Genomic DNA, 25,806 nt, shown 5'->3' on the forward strand with positions numbered 1-25,806 from the left:
CTGTTACAGAAAAGGACTAAGTATTGAATAACAGCTATGCTCCCTTTTGTTTCTCAGCTTTTACCGTTTTCCAGAAAGATACAACGTCTTATATAATAAATAACCTCCCATCTCTCAGACCAGTGGGAGGGAGTCCAGTTAAGACCCTCCATTTCCATATTCCTTGCATTGCCATACTGGTCACATCAGCCTCCTACTGCAGAAATAAGCATATGAAAATAAAATAAGCATTTAAACCAACGTTTAATGCAAGAACATTTTGACATCTATACTACACTCTCTTTGCCACAGCACACGATAGCACAAACTGATATAGTACAGTATAGAGAACAGTCTTTTTTGTGTCCCATCTTCCAAAAGTATCAAAACACTTCTTAAGTGTGACGGGTTTTTTCCTTCAGAGTTTATTTTCCTAATTATTCATTTATCTTTGCCATGCCAATAATGCCTTCTGCCAACTTCTGTGCAATAATCACAACAGCACTTCTCTAATTTTAGCATGGAGGAAGAACAATACTCAAGAATTCAGAAGTCTCTGTTCATCAACAGAAGCCATAAAATCCCACTGAAAATCAAATTAGGTAGCGTGCAAAAATTTCATGACATTTCCAACCTGACTGGATTCAGCTCAGCTACGAAGATGGCAAGACCATTGTTTTAGGCACTGTTCTGGCATTTTAGATTCCTGTCACAGCCAGTCCAGGAAGCTCAGTGACAGCACGTTGCTGTCACTATAGCTTACAGTGCTTTCTCAGCCCTCCAAAGCACCTTGCAGTGTTTCTGAAATGTCAAAGTTGCTGACTGCTGACTCCCAGACACCGCGTATAAATGGCCTCTTGTTTTAATACTCAAGCCTTACCTCCACCTTTTGCAAAAGCACTGTCAAATTGAAGCCACTAGAGTCTTTTTTTTTTTTTTTTAAAAAAAACCTAGTCCAAGTCTTTAACAACTAGAGACTTACTGGTGATGTTGATATGAATTCAAGCAATTACTTGCTACAACACAGTGATTTGCCCGAAGTAAAGTGAGCTAAAGAATCAGAAGATGAGGGTGAACATCTGATACTCACTCTTTTAAGTCACTGGGAGTATGGATAAAACAGCACTGTGCAAACATTCAATGCAGTGTGGCTCATCTCTGGCAGAAACCTGTTCATTTCTTCCCTCTCTTCCTATCTTCTACCAGTTCTGCATTATTATTAACCTGATATCAACAAAAGAGACATCATTAGGCATGTTTATCTTTGAGACAGCTACTCGCCATAGGCTTTACAATTCTGTCCCCTTTTATTCCCATGGTTAAGAAATCAAACAACCACTCTTACACAGCTCTTTCCAGAGCCCCTCTCAAACCATGGAACCACTAAGGAGCAACCACAGGAAAGCATCAATAAAGACTAATATTCCACCAAAATACAGGATTGTGAATACATGTACCGTAAGAATGCAGGCAGGGATGTCTGCTGTTTTCTCCGTTTCCTTTTTTAACTTGTTTCTTCAGTTTTATTGAACAGGGAACTATTTATGTAGCCAAAATAAAATGAAACTAGTTTTTTTCATCTTACAGCTACTGTGTAGGAACTGAAACAGGCAGAGGGACTACATGACCTTTTATTTTTCCTTTCGCATAAAGAGCATCTTGTGATGCAAAATAATGTAACTTCACTGAAGTCCATAGAACTCCTGTAGTTTACACTGTTTGTGTGTCGACCCATTGGACCTAAAGCAGAAGTGTATGAAAATGAAAGAAATTATTGAGCAAACTCATGCAAGAAAAGTGCTGATGATAGGTCTGCTACTATAAAACTGCCTGTTTAGATCTTATCGTGTTCTTGGGAATAGTAACCTAATTTTTCTCAGATAAAATTCCTCATATCTCCCACTCAAAAAAATCCCGCTTCAGACTGCCCGATTTTGCATGTTGCAGACTTTTGCTATCATTTGGTTTATAAGAATGCGACACTACAGCATCTTTTTAACTGGAATAGCATTTTTTACATCAGTTATGAAAAATGTTGTTATAGCTCAATTTTTTTTTATTTATTTTGGCCATGCAAAACAAAATATCAGCTGATTCTGAAGCACATCTGGCATTTGTATAAGGACTTTGTTCTATTCTGTTTAAAGTTTTGTTGTTAGAGTTCATAAAACTATTTTCATTTCACAAAGCATTTTAGAGGTTCTTATTCCTGTAATTTAAAACAATAAGCTATTTTGGGAGTGGCAGAACAGGGTGGATTCAATTTTAAATTATTCCGCTGCTATGCACTTGTAACTAAACAAGACTCTAAATTATGTATTAAGAAAACACTAAATATTAAAAACCCCTGCCAAAACCCAGGCTGCATTACTTGAGTGGATGCAAAAATAGTGCCATAACAGAGGGAAAAATTCTCACCTCAGTCTGTGGGACAAATGCCTGCAGGTGAGAACACATCAACAACATAATCAAATAAACTAAATTAAAGGGGGAGGTAGGATCTATTTTTATTAAATGTTTTTGGTAATCTCAGTTTCAAAATTCAGCTCCTTTGGTAAGAACAAGTCAACAGTTGCAGGACATTCAACGGAGGTGAATTTATGATTTACTGTGTACTTACAGAAATTCATTTTTCCACTTGCTCAGAGAAAATGAATATACAATAAAAAATAACAACAAACAAATAGGCAGATAAATATATTATCATCAGAAGAAAGAGTTGATAAATGGGCACAGTAGTTTGGCTAATGATTTTACATAGAATCTTTTTGTACTACTGATTTAATGTAATGACAGAAATTTCTATCAATGGAGACTCTTCACCCCTGCTGCTTGCAGGGAAGCTATCTGCTACTGTTAATTCACACAGAAGCATTTAATATTCGCAATCATGCACTAAAAGCCAAAGCTGGTTCCACCGGGCAGCTGGAATTTTCATGTCCAGATGACAAACACACTTACTACACCCTACTCTTGTGCAGGCAAAGAGTGACTCTTTCATACTGATAGCGTGTAAGACAGGACAATTTTTTACTTCTACTCATCTATTAGAAAGTGAGAGGCATGTTTTCATTCATAGTTGTGACTTAAAGGAGTAAATACATGAAGCCTAACTGGGCTACATACACATCTACTGAATATAACTAACTCTTCTTCCGCAGTAAAAGCCTGTTACAAGTAACCTTCACAACATTGCTCTTTCACAAATTAATGCCCAAAAGGTTCATCCAACCAAAGGAGTAAGTTCTCATCAAAACAAACTCCTCCTCTGAGCCCCCTGCCCCCAGCCTCAGCAGCCTGCCCTTACCCACACAGAGTACAGCCAGCATCACTTTTCCAGGCTGACATTGAAACAAGCTCTCAAACACAAAGCTGCAGAAGTACTAGAGTTCATGAAGTTCACTGGGGACTCGGTTATGGCCGTTTATTTTACACGAAAGGCACTCCTATATAACAGGAGCTGCTATCAGGTCAAGGCTTTAACCTAACAGATCTGTTGAAAAAGAAAGTTAGGACTTCTCCCTACCACCAGCTATAGCCAAACATTACCTCCTCACAGTGAAGACCTGAGGGCCTGCCTGCACACAAGACACAGTACCTCTCTTCTCTGGCCAAAGACTCTGGAAACATGGTGAGCTGCATCCTGCCTGTTCACGCAAGGAAGGCAAAACATAAACTGCATCATGTTATCACTCCGATAACGGCGCAAGGAGCAGCAGTAGGCAATGGGCACAGCAGTGCTAAGGTGGCTGTGTGGGGTGGGGGCATGGGGGTAATCAGGGTGCCTGTGGAACCCCCCTGTTGGTGCTGGGGCAAAGCCTGCTGGTGGTTGGCAACCAGGATAGTCCAGATCTCCCTTTTCCAGTCCATTTACTGGTAATGGGCCTTGACACTGGGGTAAGGACTGAGAACTTGTGCCTAACCCCTGCCCTTTTCCTCACTCCACTGAAAACGGCCCATGTGTCTCCTCAAACTGGGAGAGCTGCAGGGTTTCTGCTCAGAGTCTGCTACTAATTCTAAAGTACTGCCAGGTGGGTCTATTTAAGCAATCCTCCTCCCTCAAGGAGGAGGTTGAGCTCGCAATCAACTGAAATTGCTTCTAAAAAATGTTTTCCCCCACAATTCTTTTTTTATCTAGGAACAAATAGGTAAGTTACAAACTCATACTTTCTATTTGGAAATGGGTAAACGTTTCCTGTAGATACGCTCAGCAGAACAAATGGTACGATATGCCTGTATCAAAGTGACGTTTCTTGATTCAGCATTAAACCACATCCTCCCGCCTGGGTTTGTGTGCCCTGTTCCTGCCTTTGCTGCAGCCACTGAAGCCCCCGCCAGCACCACAGGCTGCGCCGTGAGGAGAGCAGACATGGAACATGGTGGCCCACACGGGTTACCCATGAGCCTGACCCAGAGGGGGGCTGTTGCACAAGAACCTAAGCCATGTTTTTTCATACAGTGCAGCGGTAGCATAATCAGACTTTGCTCCTGAATAAGACAGACATTCTCATATGTATGAAACCCACTTTTTACTCAACACCAAAAGTATTTGAGTTTCTGCAACAGATGTTCACTTCCTCACACACCCCCTCATACTCCTAAAACTTTCCATCCAGAAAGAAGGGCTTCCAAAGAAGCCCTCCTGCTTTCTGACCATTGCTGTCTCAGAGAAAAAGTCCTCATGTAGCAAAGAGGAATTTGTCTGGAGAAACACATGCCAGCAGGTGAGGAGCACCACTGACTGACTGCTTTCAGATCTGAATTCAAATGCATTTCATTCCTTTAGTCACACATGCAGCTCTTTTGCTCATTCAGGCGTTAATCTGTGTAAAAACTGGCTGACCTGTATCTTTTGGAAGATGAGAATAATAATGAAAAACAAGTTATTTTCATTTGTGCTTTTAAATAATTTAGAGGCAGCAGAGAACTATAGTCAGGGGCGTAGTTTTGACAGAAAGGAAGGCGATTTCAAGTTACTTAAACCTGTCACGAGCAATTAAAACCCACGCACGAGCTCTATCTGTAGCTATAGACCAAAGGGGCAGTCACAGAATCACAGCATGGTTCAGGTTGGAAGGGACCTTAAAGATCACCCAGTTCCAACTCCCTGGGCTGGGCAGGGACACCTCCCACCGGACCAGGCCGCTCACAGCCCCATCCAGCCTGGCCTTGAACCCCTCCAGGGATGGGGCAGCCACAGCTTCTCTGGGCAACCTGGGCCAGGGGCTCACCACCCTCACAGTCAAGAATTTCTTCCTAATATCCAATCTCCCCTATTTCAGTCTGAAGCCATTACCCCTCGTCCTATTGCACCGTGCCCTTGTAAAAACTCCCCCTCCAGCTCTTTCCTCCCACTTGCACCCGTTCCGACTCCACGACGTTTTTCTCATCTCTTCCTTTTAGCAACTCAACGCCTGTCGGGTTCTCCCCGGCGGGACGCGCTCTCTAACACGGCGCGCCCCGCGTCGTTACCCGCGGGCGGGTACGGGACCCGTGCGGGGGGCTCCGCTGCCCCTGCGCGCTGTGGCCCTGCTGTGCGCCGCGCCCCGCGGCGGCTGCGAGACGCGGAGGGTGCCGCTGGCGCGCGACCCCCCCCCCGCCCCGCTATCCAATGGGCCGCTCCCTTTCATTCGCGGCGCACGGGCACGGCGCCGCTCGCGCGCCGCCGACCTGAGGGGAGGCAGGATGTGGGCTGGCGGTGACGTCAGGCCCAGATGTTCCCCCAGGCCCCGCCCCCGGCGGGTCCGGCGGCCCCGGGGAGCGGTAACGGGGAGAGGCGACTCCGCTGTCACCCCGCCATGGACGGGCCGCGGACACCGCCTCTCCCTTCCGCCGCCGAAAGACAGCCGTAACTCGGGCCCGGAGCAACAAGCTGCCAGTGCCAGGATCTGCCTGCGCTGCCTTCTCTTCCAGCGGACTTCCAGCGCGTTTCTGGTGTAGGGACAAGCTGGGTGTGATCGTCGCGAACAGAGCGTGGTTTGGATGGCTGGTAAATCGACCTTTACTTCTACAGAGAGATCCTAAGAAATGAGAGGGAAAAGTCTGCTCGCGTAATCTTTTTAAAAAGGGAAAGAGCAGTGTTGTGTTTTGTTGGTTTTTTTTTTCCCACCCCTTTCTGTTTGGATTTCTTTTGAAACTTGCGAAAAATGGCAACAGCAGCATATGTGGATCATTTTGCAGCAGAGTGCCTTGTTTCTATGTCCAGTCGTGCTATTATCCATAGCCCCAAAGGGGAGCCTGATCCCCAACCCGATGCAGCTATACCTCTCGCATCAAACGGAGAAGATAAGCGGGAAGCCAGAGAAACCGGGAAAGACAATGGATCATCATTACTTGTGGTAGCTAGCATTTTAGCAGATCTGAACCAGCACGTCCCAAACTCACCTGCTCTAAGGATGGAAAAAACAGAGACCTTTGGTGTCACAGAACAGATACGCATTTCTATTGCTCCTGAGGAGTTTGGGGAAGAAAGTGTGCCTTCGGCTGGTAAGCGTGGAGGAGGAAGAGCAGCCACACCTACTAGCCTGGCTGCAGTAACTGAGCCAAGCCCCAGACAAAAGAACAAACGCACGAGAAGCTGGACTGACCCTGGATCACCCCAGAAAAAGCACAAATGCCACTATATGGGGTGCGAAAAAGTTTATGGCAAATCTTCCCATCTTAAAGCTCATCTAAGGACCCACACAGGTTAGTTACAATCCAGCCAGAGATTTATTTGTTACAGCTTGGTAATTAAAATGAATGTTGAAAAAACAAAACCAAACTTGTATTTGGCCACCATTATGGTTTCACCTCTCATAACTCAAGCTCGGGAAAACCAAACAACAAGAAAAAACCCCAACCCTCTGGGAATAAACCCTTACTGGGCATAGATTCAAAGCTAATATTGCCCTTTTTCATTACTTAATGTCACGGGGAATGGCGTGCGGGTCATCTGTGTGGATTATACCAAGTTGTAATTTTTAGCTGCTAGCCTTGTTCGGTGTGTCTTCTACTTCCCTTTCCAATGCTTCTTACCCTCCCCCATCTACGTTTTCCTACCCCATGCTGCTGTCACTACCTTTATAATGGCTTACTGCTTCCCATGCAAGCATCAGTACTCTGGATGTTTTAAAATTAAATGTTCTAGAGGCACCTAAATGACTGTATGTCTGTTTCTTTCTTTAGCAGACACTTGTGTGAAAGCTAGAGTAGGCAGGAAGGCAGTTGAGAGGCTGAACATGAGTCACAAGGAGACATTTATCATAAGCATAGAGTGGGACACTGTTCGTCTTAAAAAAGCTTTTGGTAGCTGGGTAAAACCAATTTCAAAACAAAAAAACCCATTTGAATGCAAGCACTAACTTGTTCTGATCAGTGTTCAGTATTAATTCTTGGTGAAGACTTATCTGACCACTTTGTTGCTATTGTAATTTATGAGACACCCACATAGAAAAAGTGGAAGTCTTGCAAGCGCTGTGAAAGTTATGCACTGAAAGTACTAGGAGGGCCATCTTGAAACAGGCCCCATGACTTGCCAGACCTCGTGCCTCCGCCTGCTGCTGGGGAACAGGATGGCTTCGAGTCAGACAGAGAGCACAAAAAATTGAGGAGACTGATCTCTGCTGAAGGCAATGATCATAGCACATATGTCAGGGCACACATTGACTGGAGGAGGCTTGTGCAAGCTGTTCCACTGAGTAATTTCAGGCAACAAATCAGTTTACTAAGATCTCCAGTCAGTTCACTTATAAAGAGCGTTAAGAAAAAGATCCTCAGAACTAAACATGACTTAGTGACTATTGAACTTTTTTAGCTCAGAGGTGGCAGCCTCACCCACACAGGCCATACCTCTCCAGTGTGCCTTCAGCTTTTCCTGCTGCCTTCCTGAGATAAAGCAAGAGCCCTTCTAAATTGAGGGTATGGTTTGCTCTCCATAGGAGAGAAGAAAGCCCCATCAAGTTTGAGCACACGGATGGACAATTCCCTGTGCCGCCGCACAGCCGAGGGAACAGCGTGTTCCTGGCACCCCAGGCAGCCTGCCCTGCTTTGCACTGTGTAACTGCTTTTTGCCTCCTTGGGAGTTACGCAGAAAAGGTGCTTCCATTTGGCTTGCAGGGAATCGTCTCCATTAATTTTCAGTTCTTTTGCTTTCTTATTTCTGGCATTTGCCATTGTCCTAAAAGCAAAAGATAAATTTAGCAACACTTCTGGGCTCCCAAACCAACTAGAGACCAAGAAGGGGAACTCCTGTCCCTGCTGAAGAGAGGGCTGGGCCAGTGGGGAGTGTCGCTCCGTTCTGTGGGCTGAGCGGAGTCATTCAGGGACACTGGCTTGCCTCCAAGTTCTCTGCTTTTTTTCTTTTCCCTTTGCTTTTTTTTTTTTTAACTCTTCATTTCCTGTATTTTTTCCAGTTCTGTAGGGCTTAATTGGTTATTGCTGTAGCTAGTGGCACTGAGAGAAGAGAGCGTGTGCATGTCTGTGAGAGCTAGAGGAAAAGCGGGGAAGGGACTGGTTGTGCCCTGGGAGTGGCAGGACCCTCAGGGACTACAGCTTCTTTGTTTTCTTGCGTCTCCAGTGTCTGTGTGGGAAGCCTTAAACAAAGCTGCCAAGTTTCCCTCCTCACTGGCAACAGGTCTGTCTCTGTTTGGATTGAGTTTTAAACAAGCTTAAAATGCCTCTTACTCCTCTTGCAGAAGGTTTTCTAAGGTGCTTGGATTTTTTTTTTTTTCTTTCTTTTAAAGAAATTGTGACAGGCTTGAAAATAGTTTACATGATACTAGGAGTTAAGCTAATAGAACAAGCTGTGACTTCCAAGACTGGCAAATGTTTGTTTGTTTTTACAAAACACATAATGGGGTTTATTGATTTAGAACAAGGATTTTGGGTCTCCTCTGCTTTCCAGTGGTCCCGAACTAGCCAAGTTAACATGTACACATCAGTCTGCCCATCTGTCAAATGGATAAGGTGATAGCTATCCACCTCACCAGGCAGTGATGAACGTACTGCCAGTACACGTACGGGGGTACCTATTTAAAGCACTTTGCGACTCCCAAACCTGTTTACTAAGAAACAGTCAAAAAAAATCTGCTATAGAGTGGAACTTCTCCCATGTGCCGTATGACTAGATGAGCAGGTATTCAGGGGTGAACTGAAGGCTAAGAACAGTACTGCAGGCTAGAAGATACTGAAGATAGTTCTAGAGATATTTGAATAATGCAGTTTGTGACCTGCTTTAGAAACCTGCTTGCCCTTGTCTGCTACTGCACTCAGAAACTAAAGGCTTTGTTTTTCATGCTTGGAGGTAGGATAGAATAGATTGTTGAGCTTATGGCATGGCAAAAAGATACAGAGCCTCTGAAGTACTATTGCTTCAAATCCAGCGTGCATTGGTAAGGACTGAAAGCTGGTATTATTTTCGAGCTGTTTGGTGCCCCACATGAAATCCTTCTGATAGTTACAGGTAGATTTCGGGGCTCAAATGTCTAAAGCAAAAAACATAGTGCAGAGATGCTAATTATCCTATTTAAAGCAGAAGAAACAAGATGTAACAGCCAAGGAAGCAGCATCTGCCTTTTGTCCATAGGCCCTTTCTCTGAGTACAGCGTTTTAGAATGATGTTCTCTATCAGAATATAATGTGCTAGAGCACTCCATGTTTTCTTGTGTTAGTACACTAGCAGTTAAGCTATCTCAGCCTTATGAATGCTTCATCTTTATTAGTCAAACCCTTGAACCAGGCAGAAAACATTAGTCACCACAATCTTTGCCATTCCCTCCACAAGCTTTCAAACCCTTCCCCTCCCCCTACTTTTCTTTTCATGTTTATGTTTTCCACCCTACTCTCCACTGGATGTCCTGGAGTTCAACATGATCACCAGCCACAAAGCCCTTGAAGTTTTAATGTTTACCAGAAGGTTATATTTAGTCAGTGGGTAGATGTCAAGTCCAAATTCTTTTCCACTGAGGTTCCCGTGGACCTCAGAAGCTGCGTTGTGATCCACAGATGCAGCACCCTGTTTGTCCCAAGCTATATTGATCCCATTGATACAAAAATTTCACCGACACGCCAGTTTTAAAAATCCTCTTCACTCCTGAGAAAATTCATAAACACAAAGGATTTCCAGAAAATCTGTAACTGGTGTACATGAAGATGGAGAAATACATAATGTATTTGAAAGCAATCTGAGAAATAAAACAATCAGACCTTACTGTGACAAGTGTGACAACAGCATAACAATTAGGCTGGACAAACTGGAGTAGTACTCAGCCTGTGTTAAGGTTGGCAAAGAGGCCTTTATATAGAGTACAGATAATATGTTTTAAACAGGAAGTTGGTTTTCACTTTCAGTTCTAGTATATCTGATTTGCTACAACTACATTATTCAAAATGCAGCAATAAAGCACAACTTTGGAATTCATCTGAATCAAGATGCTACCTGTGTGCATGCAAAGAAACTGATTAACCAATGTAAGGAGAAGCAAGTTCACATACCAGCTAAATAAAGTTTATCTTCCATTTTAGCACCTGGCAATTACCAGAAGCTTAGCTGGTTAGCTAAAAAACGAGGACTAGACTTGACTCAGGTTTCCTTTAGCTTGCCTGTAGGCACGCAGTGACTCTAGGAGAAGTATACATGCATGTGTGTGGCAAGTGGGCAGTGTTTGTGAAGACCCAAGCCTTTGCAGGAGAAGGTTTCAAGGGGAGAAACTTAACCTAATGCCTCCTGTGCCACTTAAGAGAGCAGAGGAAAGCAAGGCTGCAGATTGCTCTTACGTAGAGCAGCATGAAATGGGTGGGCACCACTGGTGCAGTCCATCCTCTGAGCCGCCAGTTGGGCTGCTCTGGATGCCAGGACTGAATGGGAAGCGGCACTCCCTCTGAATGGGATGCCAGAGGAAATTGGAAAGGCCTTTCCCCAGTGCTGATTTCCCACAGGCGAGAGTACAAACTGAGTGAATTCAGCCCTCTGCGTGTTGCTCAGCAATTTCAGTTTTAGTGGTTGGGTCTCCTGTTTTTTACTTCTTGTGTTAAAAGTTAGAAACAGCTAGCTGGCTCTGCATGCCTAACACACTATCATTCAATAATCACCCAGATTATCAAAAAGCTCTAGGGTGCCTCTAGGCTGTTGATCCCATAGTGCTCTTCTACTGCCTTCCACCTCCTGTCTTCGCTGGGTGGATTAAAATCTTCTCTCTAAGGTTTTTTTTCTAAGACAGGCTCAAATGGTAGCTTTGGGACAACTTCAAATGCCAGCCTCATAAAACAGTTGTCTTTCCAGCCTGAGCCACAAGAATTCTTCCTCAGTGTTGAACAGTTCTGCAGCCTGCTCCAGCTTTTTTCTGAAAACCGATAGTCTTAAGTGTCTTTTAATAAGCCTGCACTTTTAAAAGCGACACAAAACTGCAAGGCATTGTTTTTGTTTGTTCTGAAAGAGCTCTGCAGCTCATTTCTTACTTCCTCTAAGAAAGTTTCAACACATTAAAAAGAAAAAAAAGTCCATTGTAAACATAAACCAACTTCATTTACAGCTCTGCCTAAGCCCTCACCCTAACATGCAATTCCAAAGAATAAAGTTATTAGTTAAAAGTATCAATCCTATGCCTGGATCAAACAGTTAGTGTTCATTTAAGATAACAAATAAGCTGTATATATGCTACAAGTCTCTTAATATTAAAATCTTTGAAATTAGCACAGGACATACATTTCTTAAAAGACTAAGACAAGTTTTAAAACTTAGATTTTTCAAAAGTGACTGAAGTCAGGAAGCAAGATGGAAGTGTTCCTACTCACTCCTTTTATGCGACCGGTTCAAGATTGAATAATATGATTCAGTTAGTTCAGCTGCAAAAGAGTTAGGGTTAAATTGGTTGCATGGAGAATCCAATTGGCTGAAAATGGTGTTTACCACACACTTGAGTAGTATTAGCTACTCAAGAGAACTAAATCTCCTGATTGTTATACAGGCTTTTCTGTGAAAATTCCCTTCCTTTTCCTCCCCAGACTTTACAGAGATATTAATCATGCAGAAGTCACAGAAATAAAGTCTTCTGAGAACAATTAACAAGTTCAGGTATTGTTGCTAAAGCACCTTTAAAGCAAATTTGTAATTACCATTGTCGTAACTGTGATGGAGAGAGGGTCTCTACAAAAAATACTCTGTCTTCTTTTTTCCTCGTTACCATTACCTTTGAAACAGGTTTATTCAGCATAGCTAAATATTCTCTCCATAATTTTTCCCCGCTTTTGCTGAGCAAGGAGGGAAGAGTAAAATGACAATCTGTTTAAAAGACAAATGAGTGTTGCTTTGAATCTGACGGGATGTGTGTTGTGTTGTGTTGCACTGAAACATGCTCAATAAACCAGGGGAAAGAAGTGTACAGAAAGGAAATGAATCAATTTGTGGCTTCCACAATTCTTTAGAAATCACATTTTGCTGAGGCCAAGACAGTTACTGACACCAGTCTAGCCCGGGCAGTGAGTTGCCAACCTGTGATCTTACCGTAGTTGCGCAGAGGGTAATTAAAAAAAATATCCCAACTGCAGTATGGCTGTTCCAGTCAACATCATTCACAGAATACAGTGCTGAGGGACTGCCTTTTCTACAGGGTGAAAATGTTGGGTATCTAGTGGAAAATCAGAAACTTCACAGAGTTCTCTTTCCACAAACTATCTTCCTTTTAGCATGGAGGTAGTACTTGGGTCCAGTGTCATGAGACCTATTAATATTGGAAGTGGTAAGGATATCTCGCCTTCCAGCTGTTTTCCTCATCCCAGGCACCAGTAGCAGCACTTTCCTTCTCAGTAGCAAGACCCAAGTCTTATGGATAGTCTGGAGTAAGCCATCAAGCAGTCTTTTTAATGAATGGGTGATTGCAATCGATAGCTGTGTTTGTATTAGAAATTAATCAGAGCCTTATGGAAAAAGTGTTCTGACTGATCTGTACATTTTTCTGCAGTAGCACATACTTCCCTGCCGGACACTGGAAAGTGGAGTTGTGCATAAGCAAACCTTTTTGCTAAACTGGCGTTCTTTATGAAATAAACTTGCAATTGGTTTTCATCTGAGAAGAAGGCACCTTTAACCATTTAAAATACAACTGTTGCATTGTGTTATTGTCTGGCTGAACATGGCACATCCAAGAGCAGAAACCTGGAACTTGTTTATATTGGACATGTGGTTTCTAGTTCTGTTTTATAAGTTAAGCATGTTCCAGCTTCCCCCCTGCCCCCTTCCAATCTTGATCAGCTGTTTGGAAGTCAGTGCTGATGGAAAAAATACTCTGCTGTTCAAATGCAGGACAACCTTTGAAGGGTCCTTTCTGTAGAATTTCTATAGGTACACTTTTTTTCCTTTGTTACCCACTTGGCTTTTATGAGGTAGATTCGCATGGGCAGTGAGATCACTATCTTGCTGTGTTCAGTTTAACAATAGCTGGACAATGTGGGTTATTTAAGTGCAGGCACTGAAGTCAGACACACATATCCTGTATTTTTGAGGTCTTGCAGATTCAGCAGATCTTACAGGGCTTCCACTTAAAAGTTTTTAGAAGTTCAGAGTGCCACTGTTGTAGTTACTGGTAGAAAAATTATCTCAGAAGCTTTTTTGCAGCCCTAACATAAAAAGCATTTACTAACCAGGAACTTGGCACAAGTCAAATGGTATTAAAGCAAGCATATCCTGAAATGACCTCCACTACAAGGAAAAGGTTTTCTGTAATCAGTTATAGCACTTCTGCATGGCTCTCAGGAATTACAGGCAAAATATTTGTGACTGGGTAGCTGTTGACATTGCAGTCAATGTCAACATCGCAGATCAATAAGCTATCTTAGATTTATTGCATGCTACATTTCTATCAGACTGCTCTCTATTACTCGGTTACAAGTTATATGAGTTTTTGGAATAAAAAGGCACCTGAAGAACTCACATGAGAGGGCACTGTGTTGCTGCTACGTGCTTTGCAGCTTTCCATCTGCTTTGCTCCTGCAGCTGGCTAGAGTACCCCCAGACAGCAAATGCACAGGCAGAATGGGTATGCTGGTTATGTAGCCTTTACTGCCTTCAACAGTAGCTTTTAAAACTGGTCAAGGAGAGAGGCAGAAATGCTAACCGCTTAGTTCCAGAGTAAGACCTGCTGAGGCAGACTAGCCAAAAAGGATGTATTGAGCTTTTAACTAAACAGCTGTCAGTATTTCCACTAGAGGAACTTACAGTGGAGCCAGCTGAGAAGAGTTAGAACATGACAGCCCAGTCCGTCTTCCGATGTTTCCTGCAAAATTTTGCTGTAATGTTGAGCTTCTTGTTAATAGATCAGAGAAATATTTGTTTTGCAATTTGGGAGTAAATAAAGAAATTACAGTGGTACAAATTTATATACCAGACCGAGGTTTTACAGATTCTTGCAAAACGTCACAGTGCATATGGGTTTTTCCAGCATTCTTAATGTGGTAGTTTAGGATCCTGCTATAACAAAGGGATGCTGCTAAAATCACACTGGCAACAGACTATTTCTTGTTATATATTGTAGGGACTTACTGAATTTACATTTGCAATTTCTTTTAAATGCCAGCAGAAGGACTGCAGAGTAGCATTAATACAGGATTGCCTTGGCAATTTTTGATTGTTCTGGTGATTGATACATTTTCCAAGACCAACATGAATTGTATGCAGCTTTCTTATGCATGTGAAACTCTAATAGAGCACTGAAAACCTCTCTTAAGTCAATGGAAGTTTCCATTTGGTGTATCTATGTCCATACAAGCCGTACCAATAGAATGTTGGCAGAAGTCTAGTCTTATTGTATAATAAATCCAGGGTGTATTTGCAAAGTATTTTTTTAAAATTCTCAGAACACAGCCAAAACAAAACTGAATTTCTTAGATACCCCAAAGGAATACATCTCTGCCAGGATTCTCATTGATACATTTTTTCGTCTTTGTGCAGAGATGTACAGTATTTGCACCTTCCATTTCCCCCAACTTTCATCATTCTTGGAAACAACTGAATTCTTCTCACTGATGTTTTAGAAATAGTCTTTCTCAGATTGTCAACGTGTTTAAATAGAAACATATGAGCAAAATTATGAGCAAACAGAAAAGCAAATGCTTTGGAATTTATAGATGCCCCTGCATAGTAGTATTAGAATAAATTCACCTATAAGAAATGGATTAAAAAGCTCATTTTTTTCAATGAACAGCTGAAAAGATGTAGAATTTGGTCATGGGACAAAGTACTTCTATACCATGGGTTTAATAGATGCTATAGTGTGGATTTAATAGAATCAGGTTTACTTCAAGCTATATGATACAAGAGGTAAGGTTACCTCTAGCTAATCATGTACCCCTTGTCTTAAAAAAAAATTTGCCATTGTCCCCAATAGGGAAACATTATTTTTTTTTTTTAAGCACAGAATTTTGTGTTTCATTTGGAAAGAAACCACTTCCTCTCCCCACCACCTGCACTCATAGTAAGCATTGCATTGATAATATACATAAAAATGTTTTTGCACACAGTTAAAGATCACTTATAGTGAACCCTAACTCTGTTTCTGTCCCTCCTTTTGTGCGCTGGTGAGGCTTTGAAGGGGGCATAGAGCTGCTGTGGCTAGGCAGGTTAAGTCGGCATTGCTCAAATAGTGGGACGTGCTGCCTGGAGGGAGGGTTCTCTCTCTCCCCACTATCTCTGGCTCTTACCTGCTCTGTAGAAGAGCTGATACTGTTGAAAAGATAAGTTTTCAAATGACAGCCAGGTATGATAGCTGCCAGAGTTTGTAGAGGGCCCGAAACTGTAACTTTAAGAGGAGAAATGTCTCAACTCAGAACAGTGAGTTTTAACAGATGCTACTGAAGGTATTTTAGAGGTTTGGCATCTATCTGTGGTATTCAGACCCATTACTTCCCAGTCAGCTTCATCTGTGGTATAGATCCCACATAATCTGCAAACTCCAGAGAACAACTGAAGGAAATCAAGGTATTTACACCATAAAAATCTGTTTAAAACCCTTAAAGGAAACTGTAAACATGTATCGCAGCTCCTCTGTAATCCTGATACAACTTATGAAAGACCTGTAGAAGCACAGATACACAAGTGAGAGCATAGCTGAATGTTGTGGGAACACAATGCTAGTCACAATTCATTCTACTATGGTTATATTCCACAGCTTTCTTAACATTTTATCTGTAAGTGAGTTTGGATATCACACAAGATCAGGGTAATTATCCAGGCTGAAAGACTCTCTCACCATTTTTCTATGTTTTCCTTCCATCTTGAGTGAGTTTTGTTGTGTCGAAATCTCTTTCCGCTCTGTGGGACAATATCATTAATGGCACCATCTCATTGACCGAATCAGCCAGCATTTGCTGGAGCTTGGAGTTTAAATGTAGAAGCCTAACTTCTGGGGAACTATTTCAATTAACAAGCCTCATTGGTAGCTTTCAGAGGATGAGATGGTTGGGCAGGTTACAACATCATCTTTGCTGTGCTCACTGAAGTAAGCAAATACCGTACAACTGGTAGAAATGCTTTACCATGGACACTATCCCAGACTTCTACAAGTGGGAAACGTAGAGATGAAATGTGTTTAGGAGTATGATTGTCACATACCTTATACTGTGTAAAGCTATAAATTATGAAGCTCTCATTATATAATGTAGAGACAAAGCTGTAATGAGAAACAGCTTTTAAACACTGCTTGTCAAAGTACAGATGTTCAGCCCCAGAATCTTCTAAGCAAAGTTTCAGGCAGTCCCCAAAGGGGTCTTTTTTTTTTTAAATAAAAAAGAACAGAACATTTTGTCATTCTAGATTCAGTATACAGAATTGACCAATGTTTCTAGTAAGCATTGTGGACTAAGCAAACATATCTTTTCTCTCCAAGTACAAACTCTCACCCAACTTATACCACAAGATCGTAGATGGTGAAGGGCTATTCATTTTTAGAGACTTTTTTTGCTAATGTTGCTTACTGGTGAAAAGCCATGTAGAACTTACCCGTTTTCTCTGCATTTCTGCATGTGATTTTTTTTTTTTGAGCAGTTTTGCCTCTGGGGAAAACAGTATCACTGACCTTATCAAATCAAATCTCTGTAATAGTACACTATATTAAGCCTACATCTTTGACTTGATACTTTGTTTTCTCTTCTCCATCATTGAAAATGAGAGTGTTTAATAGGTTGCTGTTAATTCCTTGAAGTTTAAGGGCTTTATAACATTAAAAAGTCATAGTTCAGCTCTTACATTACGCTTGATAGGATAATAATAATGATTTGAATACTTCTCCCCTCTCAGTCTAACGCCAAACTTCTCAGTGAAAGGATCCTTCTCTTCTTTGGCCTTATCTTGACTAATGTTCTTATAGACTGTTTACAGGAACGTAATTCAATTTTTGTATGCAACAGACGATTCCCTTTTGAATGTACACATTTTTTGTCACTAAGGCAAAAATTACTAAAATTTATTTTTTGTCATTAAGAATCTAATAGGTTACAAAAAACATCTGAGAGAATGCTATCAGGCTGGTGCTTTGCTTTTATAACGAATGCTTGGAAAAGTAGCTATACTTTCTGAGGATATATCATCAATACCTTGCATTGTGCTGCTAAGGTTAGCACTTGTGGGTGAGTTACAGACTAATTATTTTGGAAAAGCATACGACACATGTGCTGAACTTCTGTGCATATGTTTGCTTAAAGCTTCTTTCCATGAGCCAGCTCTTGCCTTGTGTATAGTGTACCCTTGGACACATCCAAGTTACACTTTACATTTCTGTATTATACATACACACTGTAAACTGGATGTGACCACTGTTGTTTGCAAGAGACTCAAACTCGTTTGGTATAAGCTACATTTTTCTGGTGTTAGTGTGCAAATTGCTTTCTTAGATGTTTAGATGAATTTCTTGCAGAAGGGCAAGGAACTGATGTGATTGATACACTTGATGATAGTTTTTCTTCTTTGAATGCTTTGGAGGATGTGAGCTCTACTCTCATTTGCAAAGAAATCCAAGTTACCACATAATTGTTTTCTCAACTAAGTAGTTGTAAAGAGGCTGTAACATTCTTATGGGTGCCGTGCAAGTTCTGTGGTATCCCCTTTATGAAGAAGAGATTGTGCTAGCACACTTTTCATTTGAGTACATTCGTTTCGGTTTCAAGGACAAACACAGTAAGAACAACAGTAATTTCCACTGCACAACTGTTTTTCACTTGGAAATCAGACCACCTTTGGATTTTTTAATATCTATTTTTTTAAAAAAATATATAAACAGTCCTAAGTTCCTGTCAAGCTTGTGTTTTACTCTTCTGATTATACAACACAGCTGCGGCTCCTTACCACCTGTACAGAACTCGACTGACAAAGGAGCAGGTAGTGAATAATCAACTCTAATCCTTCCAGCTTCTGTGTTACTTTCTGTGTGGACATTCCTTGTGTCCGGTTCCTCCTCCCATATATTAAGGCATGGGAACAGGCCCTAGCTGCCTCACCCAGAGTGGTGAATTTATTCTCTTAACAGCATTTACAGCCTTGAGTAATAGAACAAAGAGTTACACTGAAAAGGTGATTTACAAATATGCATCTAGGAGCATGCAGACAGCATTGTGTATACAACTTTACAGTGCTGAGGTTATGTATCTTCTGCAGAAAAAATGGTAAACACCTGTAATGATGTATCATTTTTCCTAAGACTAAGATTTTCTCTTATTTGGCCATTATTCATAGAGAGTAACAATCCTAAACTTGAGCTGTAAAAACTCTATTTTCAAAAGAAAGTAGAAACAAGTTTCAAAGAATTGGCTGAAATTCAAGGTCAAAGTACTTTGTGCATCATGTCTTTTGTAGGAATAATAATAATAATAATAATAAACTGTCCTGTTTGGCACTGACAAGCTGCAATTGCAATAGTCGGATCATCTCAGTCCCATGAAGCCAAGTCAGGATACGACACGACTCATGAAGTTGCAATTCCTGTTTTCTTTGGTTTTGTTTACAGCTAGTCTGTTGTAACAGAACCTCCTGATTACTCGAGTTTATGAACCTTGCTGCTCTGCATATTGCAATTCCTGAATCCCAGCCCGAGACCCCTCAAGGCTGCCAGAGTTGTGCTCAGCAGGAGCTAGGAGTATGGGCAGGAAGTCAGGTTCAAATAATTTTGTAGTTCCCAGATTTAGCACTAGATTGACCAAGAGTCCAAATGGAAATGAGGACAGCTGGGAACTTCTATTATCTTTTTCAAATTAAAAATTATGTCCTCTGCATAGGGTTCGGGAGCTAGCCTGCAGATTTACATGGCAGGGATATCTTCTAGAATTTCACGGTAATTTATAATAGTGTGCATTTCCTATTATGTTTCACAGAATGTTTCCATCACAGGAAGCTTCTCCTGAAAAATCTTTAGCCACAGTAAAATGCTGTATTTTGCAGAGTACTTCATTAGCCCCTCTGCTTTGGGCATGCAAAGTGTCGTCAAATAATTTCCTGCATAGCAAGGAACAGGTGCACAATCTCGAAAAGCCAAAAGGCTAGTTGGTTTCCTTTCCTCACCCAAAAGAGCATGCTCTTAAACGAAGAAGTGTAGCAGAGCATGAATAAATGTGCCTGAGGCACTAGTAATTTATGTTTTGGCAAGTAATAGGGATCTTTCTACCACAACTTGTCTACCTTTACAGCAACTGCATTTTTACATGATATGTATGACCCGTAGAATTCTGAGTCTCAGCTAAGGAATCACTCACACAGTAAAATGGTTTGCATGTCAAGAGGTTATTAAAGTACTTACAGAGAAAATGGTGGCTGCTGGGCAGCCCTTCTAGCATGATTCATATGTATAAACCACGTTCTGTAGTGAGGCATAACTGGTTTTAATGCTAGAATGTTCTGTAAAGGCAGGCAATGAAGACATGGGCCCAGCACGCAAGGGAAAACAGTTACGGTTGATAAGGAAACCACGCTTTTATATATGTATAATTTGGTAAATTTCAAAATAGTGAAGGTGTTCCTTGCAATACTGCTTCAAAAAAGGAAAGTATTGAAAGAGGTACTTCCTTTTGAAAAAAGGAATCCAGTTGATTCCTGTATGTGAGTACATGATGAGATAGTCACTTCAAAAGTAGAGAGAGGTTTTTCAAAGTTATATATGCCAAGATGCCCTTGACAAAGCTCTCCCTGAAATACGTCCATGTTCTACTTAAGGTCTTAGCTTTCCAGTTATGTTTCACATCCAGAGTCATACTCAAATAATTGGCTCCTGACTTGTACTCCTCCGCAACCACATACTTCATTCATTCATTTCCAGCACTCACCATGGCCTCTCTCCTACGCCGTGACCCCACAGGTCAGACACAGCTGGGGAGGCTGCTCTCCCTAGTGACCCTGCAACCAGCTGTCCTGCAAAATGATCGTAACACATGGAGAGATGGCAGGAGCTGAGCTGCATCTAGGGTGTGTGATACTGGGGGTGTTAATGCTCTAGCAGCGATGCTCTTCTGTCGCAGTCTAAGAAAACAGCCTCTCTTCTGTCGCATGATGTACCTCCCTCTGTGCGACTTGTTGATCCCTGAAGTCTTGCAAGCTTAGGGTGAAGTTGCTTGGCAAGTCTATCTAAGGGAATCTCATTGCAACAACTCATTGATAACCATTTATTTCTATTTCGTATAGAATATGGCCAAGGTGGTAACGCGTGCTTTCAGAAACAACTTGAGACTTTGGATAGGAGCCAGATTTTTCAGAGAACTGCTTGTACATCCCTTGTTTATGAACCTTATGAACGCATGCCCTACAATCACAGGCTCACTCCAGTGATTAAAACATTAAGACAGCCAAAATTTAAAGACAACCTAATCAGTGATTAGGTTTAAATCTAATTTTAAAATGTTCTCTTATTTATTTTCTGCTTATATGTGAGAATGAGGCCTAGATTTGTGTGTCCTTACACACATTTGTACTTTTAAAGAATTAATGCATAGAAAAGACTGAAAAACAAGCTGAAACTAGAATGGAGCAGGTAACTGATGCTCTTTTTTTTGTTTTCATACAGCTGTAGTTGAAGGGGACTGCTAGATGGGGAGATGCAAAATAAACAGGGAAGGTATTGTCAGAATAGAACATATAGATGAGACTTACAAAAGTTGAATATCGAACTGCAAATATTGTCTTTTCTAAAAAACTGATCTGCTTTAAAAGTGAGCACATTAGAATATGAGTACAACTGTTTTCATAGAATCTGAGTCCTGTATTAAAAACAAAAACCTGAATCCTGGTTTAAACAGGAAGTGTGGCTTTACAATCTGGGCAGAAGGTTTTTTGACGTACGTGCAATGGGTTTATGCATACCTTGAATGGTAGCTGCCCGGTGTCAAGCAACAGACTTACCGTTTGATTATAAGCCCATAAAATTACTTTCCAGAGCTGCCTGTTCCCTGAGCTGGATGCTCCATATGGTCATCCGCTGATGCTGCTCGTGAGCTACTTCAGCACCACCTTGCTCTCTGGCACAGCAATCCATCCAGAATGAGAATAAAAATAAAAGGAAATTCCCACTCTCTGTCTCCTTCATACAGTTTCAATAAACTCTCAGTATCAGATTTTTCACTCAGCTTTACAGCTTTAGCTGTACTTGTAAATGCTGAAGTCCCATGTTTCATGCATGCTGTGTTGCTGTGAGGTTGTTGATTAAACAGTTCAAAAGTTCACAAAGACACATTTCACAGTTACAGCCAAAGGCAACTTTACTAACTTCTGTTTGCTTGGCTTCTAGCAAAATGAAATCTCATCCCGTCCCCAAATCCTGGGAGATGCTGTGTGCATAAAATGTCATAACTTACCTGCCAAAGTATGTGGACTCCAGTTGGAGGCTGATGACATTCAACACCTTCCAGAATTCAGATAAATAAAGTACAGGTTTCCGTTTAGATGAATAATCCTTCAGTCTGTTATTTTGCATAGCAGGACAACCTTTCATTAATTTGATAAGCTTTGCTTTTACAAGCACTTTTCTGTTTTTAGTAGAATAGAATAATAAAAAAATCATTGATATGTCAACAGAGAAAAGACTGATTTATGGGGTCCTGTGATTCCTTCTTTGCAGTTGTTCACGCAAGTGCTGGTAAAGCTCATGGAGCCAAAGCTTCAAAATTTCAGCATGAATTCACCCACAGTTCACACCAGATGACTGTAGTTTGTCATTACCTATTTAATTGCTCTCCCACTTAAAACATTTCAATTCTCATACCAGAGATCAGGAACATTACCATGCAAATTTCTTATGAAAGCCACCAGAAAAATTATTTGTGAGGTAGATTTAAATGGAAAGCAGTCTAAACCACTACAGTGGTCGTTTCCGTGTTCATTGTACAGACAGGGATGGTTTGTGATATTACAGTTTGATTTCAGACATTCTTGCAATATAAAATGTTTAGGTTTGATCTAACTTTTAAGTTCCTACCTCCCACAGTGATCAGAACTCAGAGAAATTAAAATTAAGACCACATAAGTAAGCTAACTAGAATTTCCCAACAAGGACTAATAACAGCAGTTTCAGGTAGAGGGAGAAGACTCTTGGGTTGTTAGAAGAGCAAGGAATAACCCGTGTCCCACACTGAAGGCTGAGGAAAGATAGGTCATCACGTTGATCAAAAAGGCGCCTAGTTATCTGTGGCAGTATGTTCACAAGAGAATCTCCAGAGAACCAGTTACGACATTTAGAAGTCACTACATTGCATTTTTGGTTCCTGCCGTTTGACCGATGAGTATCTAGTTGTTAATTTGTCTGAGTATAATTTCTCTGTAAGACCACACCGTTGAGAATGAGTGGCTTTACAGTGAGCCTGTTGGCTACATCCCCACTCTATTGGGACGTAATCCTAGGTTTCAAGAAGAGGTAGCACAGATGGGAAGAAGAGGGGGAAGTGTCCTATAGTGAGCATGTAATCTTTTTTTCCACTGTAAGAGTGGGCTGGAGAAAGACAGGATGCCAAGGAGTGTAATGGTCTTTAGAGCTCCCATGGAGCTGCTAATAGTCAGATGTCTGATCTGGAGCTGGTTTGAGTTTGCAGAGTGGGCTGGGTAACAAGAGTGAGCAATTTTGAGGTAGCACAGGAAAGATCCAGACGGCACTTTGTAATGGAAACCTTGTGTTTCTTTTGGTACCTTAACTACACATTCCCTGTATATGCATTTGATTCAGTTGTGTCAGCTGTGGGTAAGACTTTTTTTCCCTCCTGGAGGAGGGAGAATCACGTCTAGGGAGTTTTCTTTTTTGGCTTCAGTTGCTGTCTGCATAACATTTTCATTAATCACCTTATTTGCTCTAACAGAGGGTGAGTGGTGCAATCGAAATCATTAGCTTGTAACAGACAACAAATCAACATGCTAGCATGCTGGAACAGAAGTAACAGGGGACTGAAAATGACTAAACAAGATCTCAATCCACCATACATACTCATCACGGTCTGTGTTATTACTTTCCTTTTCGAGTTTTAACTGGACTCATTTGATAAAAACTGTGTGTTTATTATTACGTACATTTGGAGAGCCCTCCTCTAGTCCCTTGTCACTTTTAAAAGGTTTGAATTGGCTCATCAGCATGACAGAAAAGGAACAAAATCTCACATACCTTCATGGATGTTAGTCTCTGTTATGTTTTAAGAGGCCATGCTTCTCTGACCTATGCTTGTCACAAGCTTTGTACATAAGGAATGAAGAAAGCCCCTTAAACAACAAGTTTTAGGCTCAGGGCAAGAATTCTAGGCTGCAGTTCCTTTGCTGGGGTGACGAAATAGGTCAGGTTTGCTGATTAGCACTTAAATTTTTTGGTTTTGCAACCCCAGTATTCTTTTGAAGAATATTTATTAAAAAGTATAATTGACCAATGGAAAATGAAAAAAAATCCCCCATCTTGTAGTTGTGTCATTCAGTAATACCCAGATGTGTTTAGAGGATCTATTTGCAGTGTTTTTTTTCATTTATTTTCTATTCACTGTAGAGGTTTTAATAATCATCCTACATTCTTATGTTCATAGATCTGAGTAGAACAAATTAGAGAAATATAGTAATTAATGGGCTACTATACTAAGCCCCAGAGTCTCCCCTCTTTGCAAGAGTCTGATACTTCCACGTGGTTTGGAATTGACACATAGCTAAGACACATCTTCCTCTCCCCAGAACTCATCACTTCATCATTTCAGCATAACACAATTTAATTATCTTGCATTTAAGTGCGAAGTCAAAGGGTCAGCTATTGATCTCCATTCTTGGAACAAGCCACAGGAGAGACAAAATCAAGTGGAAGTTGCTGCTCTTTTAAATTAGTGGCATTTTGTCTGTTTTACTGAGCACTGGTCTAGGATTTAATGCCTCAGAGATAAGGAGACCCAGTTAGGGTCTAGGCTTACTGAACAGAAATTACATACAGCAGGTGCTTAACTTTGACAGAAAGCCTGACATTTAGTTTGCATTATTTTAAAACATAAGCTCTTTGACGCTGAGGCTGTTGCCTTTCATTTTTCAAGAGTTAGGCCTGTCATTGGTACTCAGTAAAAGAGCATTGCTTACTCATAGATTCCAGCAGCAGAGGGGAAAAATGCTGCTTTTATAATAGGATGTGGCCAAAGTCCATGTAAACAAAGGCACTGCACTTAATGGACGCACAATCGATAGAAGTTATTCCTGTGGGGTCCGTTCTAGTCTGCACGCTCACCTGGACGTGGACATTGTCCCGGCTGGGTAAGGTAAGTTTCTGACCTCTCCTAATGGCTCAGAGATGGGATGGTCTCCATTTTAGCTGTGTGTTAGAACTTTGGGAGAGTGCAATGGTGAACATTAAGCTTTAGAGTTAAGACAGAGTCAACAAACGAGCAGCATTAGATAACAATGATAAATCCACATAGAACTGTAAGGAGATTTCTACCTTACCTTTGAAATTGCATGCATTGTAAATGCCATCTCATATAATCGTGTAACATTACCATTTTTCTGGCTGATGGATTCCTGCCTTTGTAAAAGGAAGCTTTTGATTGCTCACAGTTTTACAGACTAGGAAGTACTGCTCTACTGATAGTGTGTTTAAAGTGTACATGCTATCAGTGCAGTCACATAGCAAGACTACAGCAAATGCAACTGAAACGAGTCAAGATTTTGACAAGATTGTCACAGAAGGTATATAGCAGTAATGCATTTGCTACCACAAAGTCATGCGTTGTTTTTTCTAGTCATCAAAAGAAAACTTTACCTGCCCTCTGAGATGTGGGGAACAGCTTTCATGCTCATTATACTTCTGTAAGGAGAAAACATACATATGCATCTCTTTCTTACCTGACATGGCTAACCTAAATCCCCAAGGTATTAATGAGCAAATTTACATCCAAAAAGAATTGCACTTACTGCATTTGTATATGATCAGCAATTCCCCCAGAAACACTTTGCTAGGAACATCCCAAAAAGTGGAAAGGAAAATACCACACCCAGTGTCCAGTACCAATACCACCAGTGCCTTCAATAGCACCTCCAATACCACCCAGTGCCTTCAAGCATACACTGCACAGCATGGTGTAGGGTCAGGAAGAGGAAGAGATGGAAGCAGGCTTTGCTCGCTGACCTAGGCTAGAGAGGATTCCTCCTTCCTTTCGTCTCTCCAGTAAGAGCTGTGAAGCCAAGTGACATTTACAGCAGCTAATCAATGCATGCTAAAGATGCGGTATAAATGGTACAAGTGATAACTGAGTTCCTAGTTAAAACTTACAGTATTTGCTCCAGGAGGGTTTTCATTGAAACTGCTAACATCTATAGTTCTAGAAGCGGCCAGGGGCACACTTTGCAACCACATGGGTTGACTTCACGGGAAGGCCACAGAATTT

At 41.3% G+C, this 25,806-nt stretch overlaps 1 protein-coding gene across 1 annotated transcript in view; it reads left to right on the forward strand.

Moving 5' to 3' along the window:
* Window positions 1–5,693: 5,693 nt before the first annotated feature.
* Window positions 5,694–25,806, forward strand: part of KLF13 (KLF transcription factor 13) — a 29,027-nt gene continuing 8,914 nt past the window's right edge. The window contains exon 1 of the mRNA XM_074600455.1: window positions 5,694–6,666. Within this exon, the coding sequence (XP_074456556.1) occupies window positions 6,126–6,666 (541 nt within the window). The 5' untranslated portion in view covers window positions 5,694–6,125. The remainder of the gene's footprint in view (window positions 6,667–25,806) is intronic.

This window comes from Larus michahellis, chromosome 9, assembly GCF_964199755.1.
Source record: "Larus michahellis chromosome 9, bLarMic1.1, whole genome shotgun sequence".
In the NCBI taxonomy this organism is placed as follows: Eukaryota; Metazoa; Chordata; class Aves; order Charadriiformes; family Laridae; genus Larus; species Larus michahellis.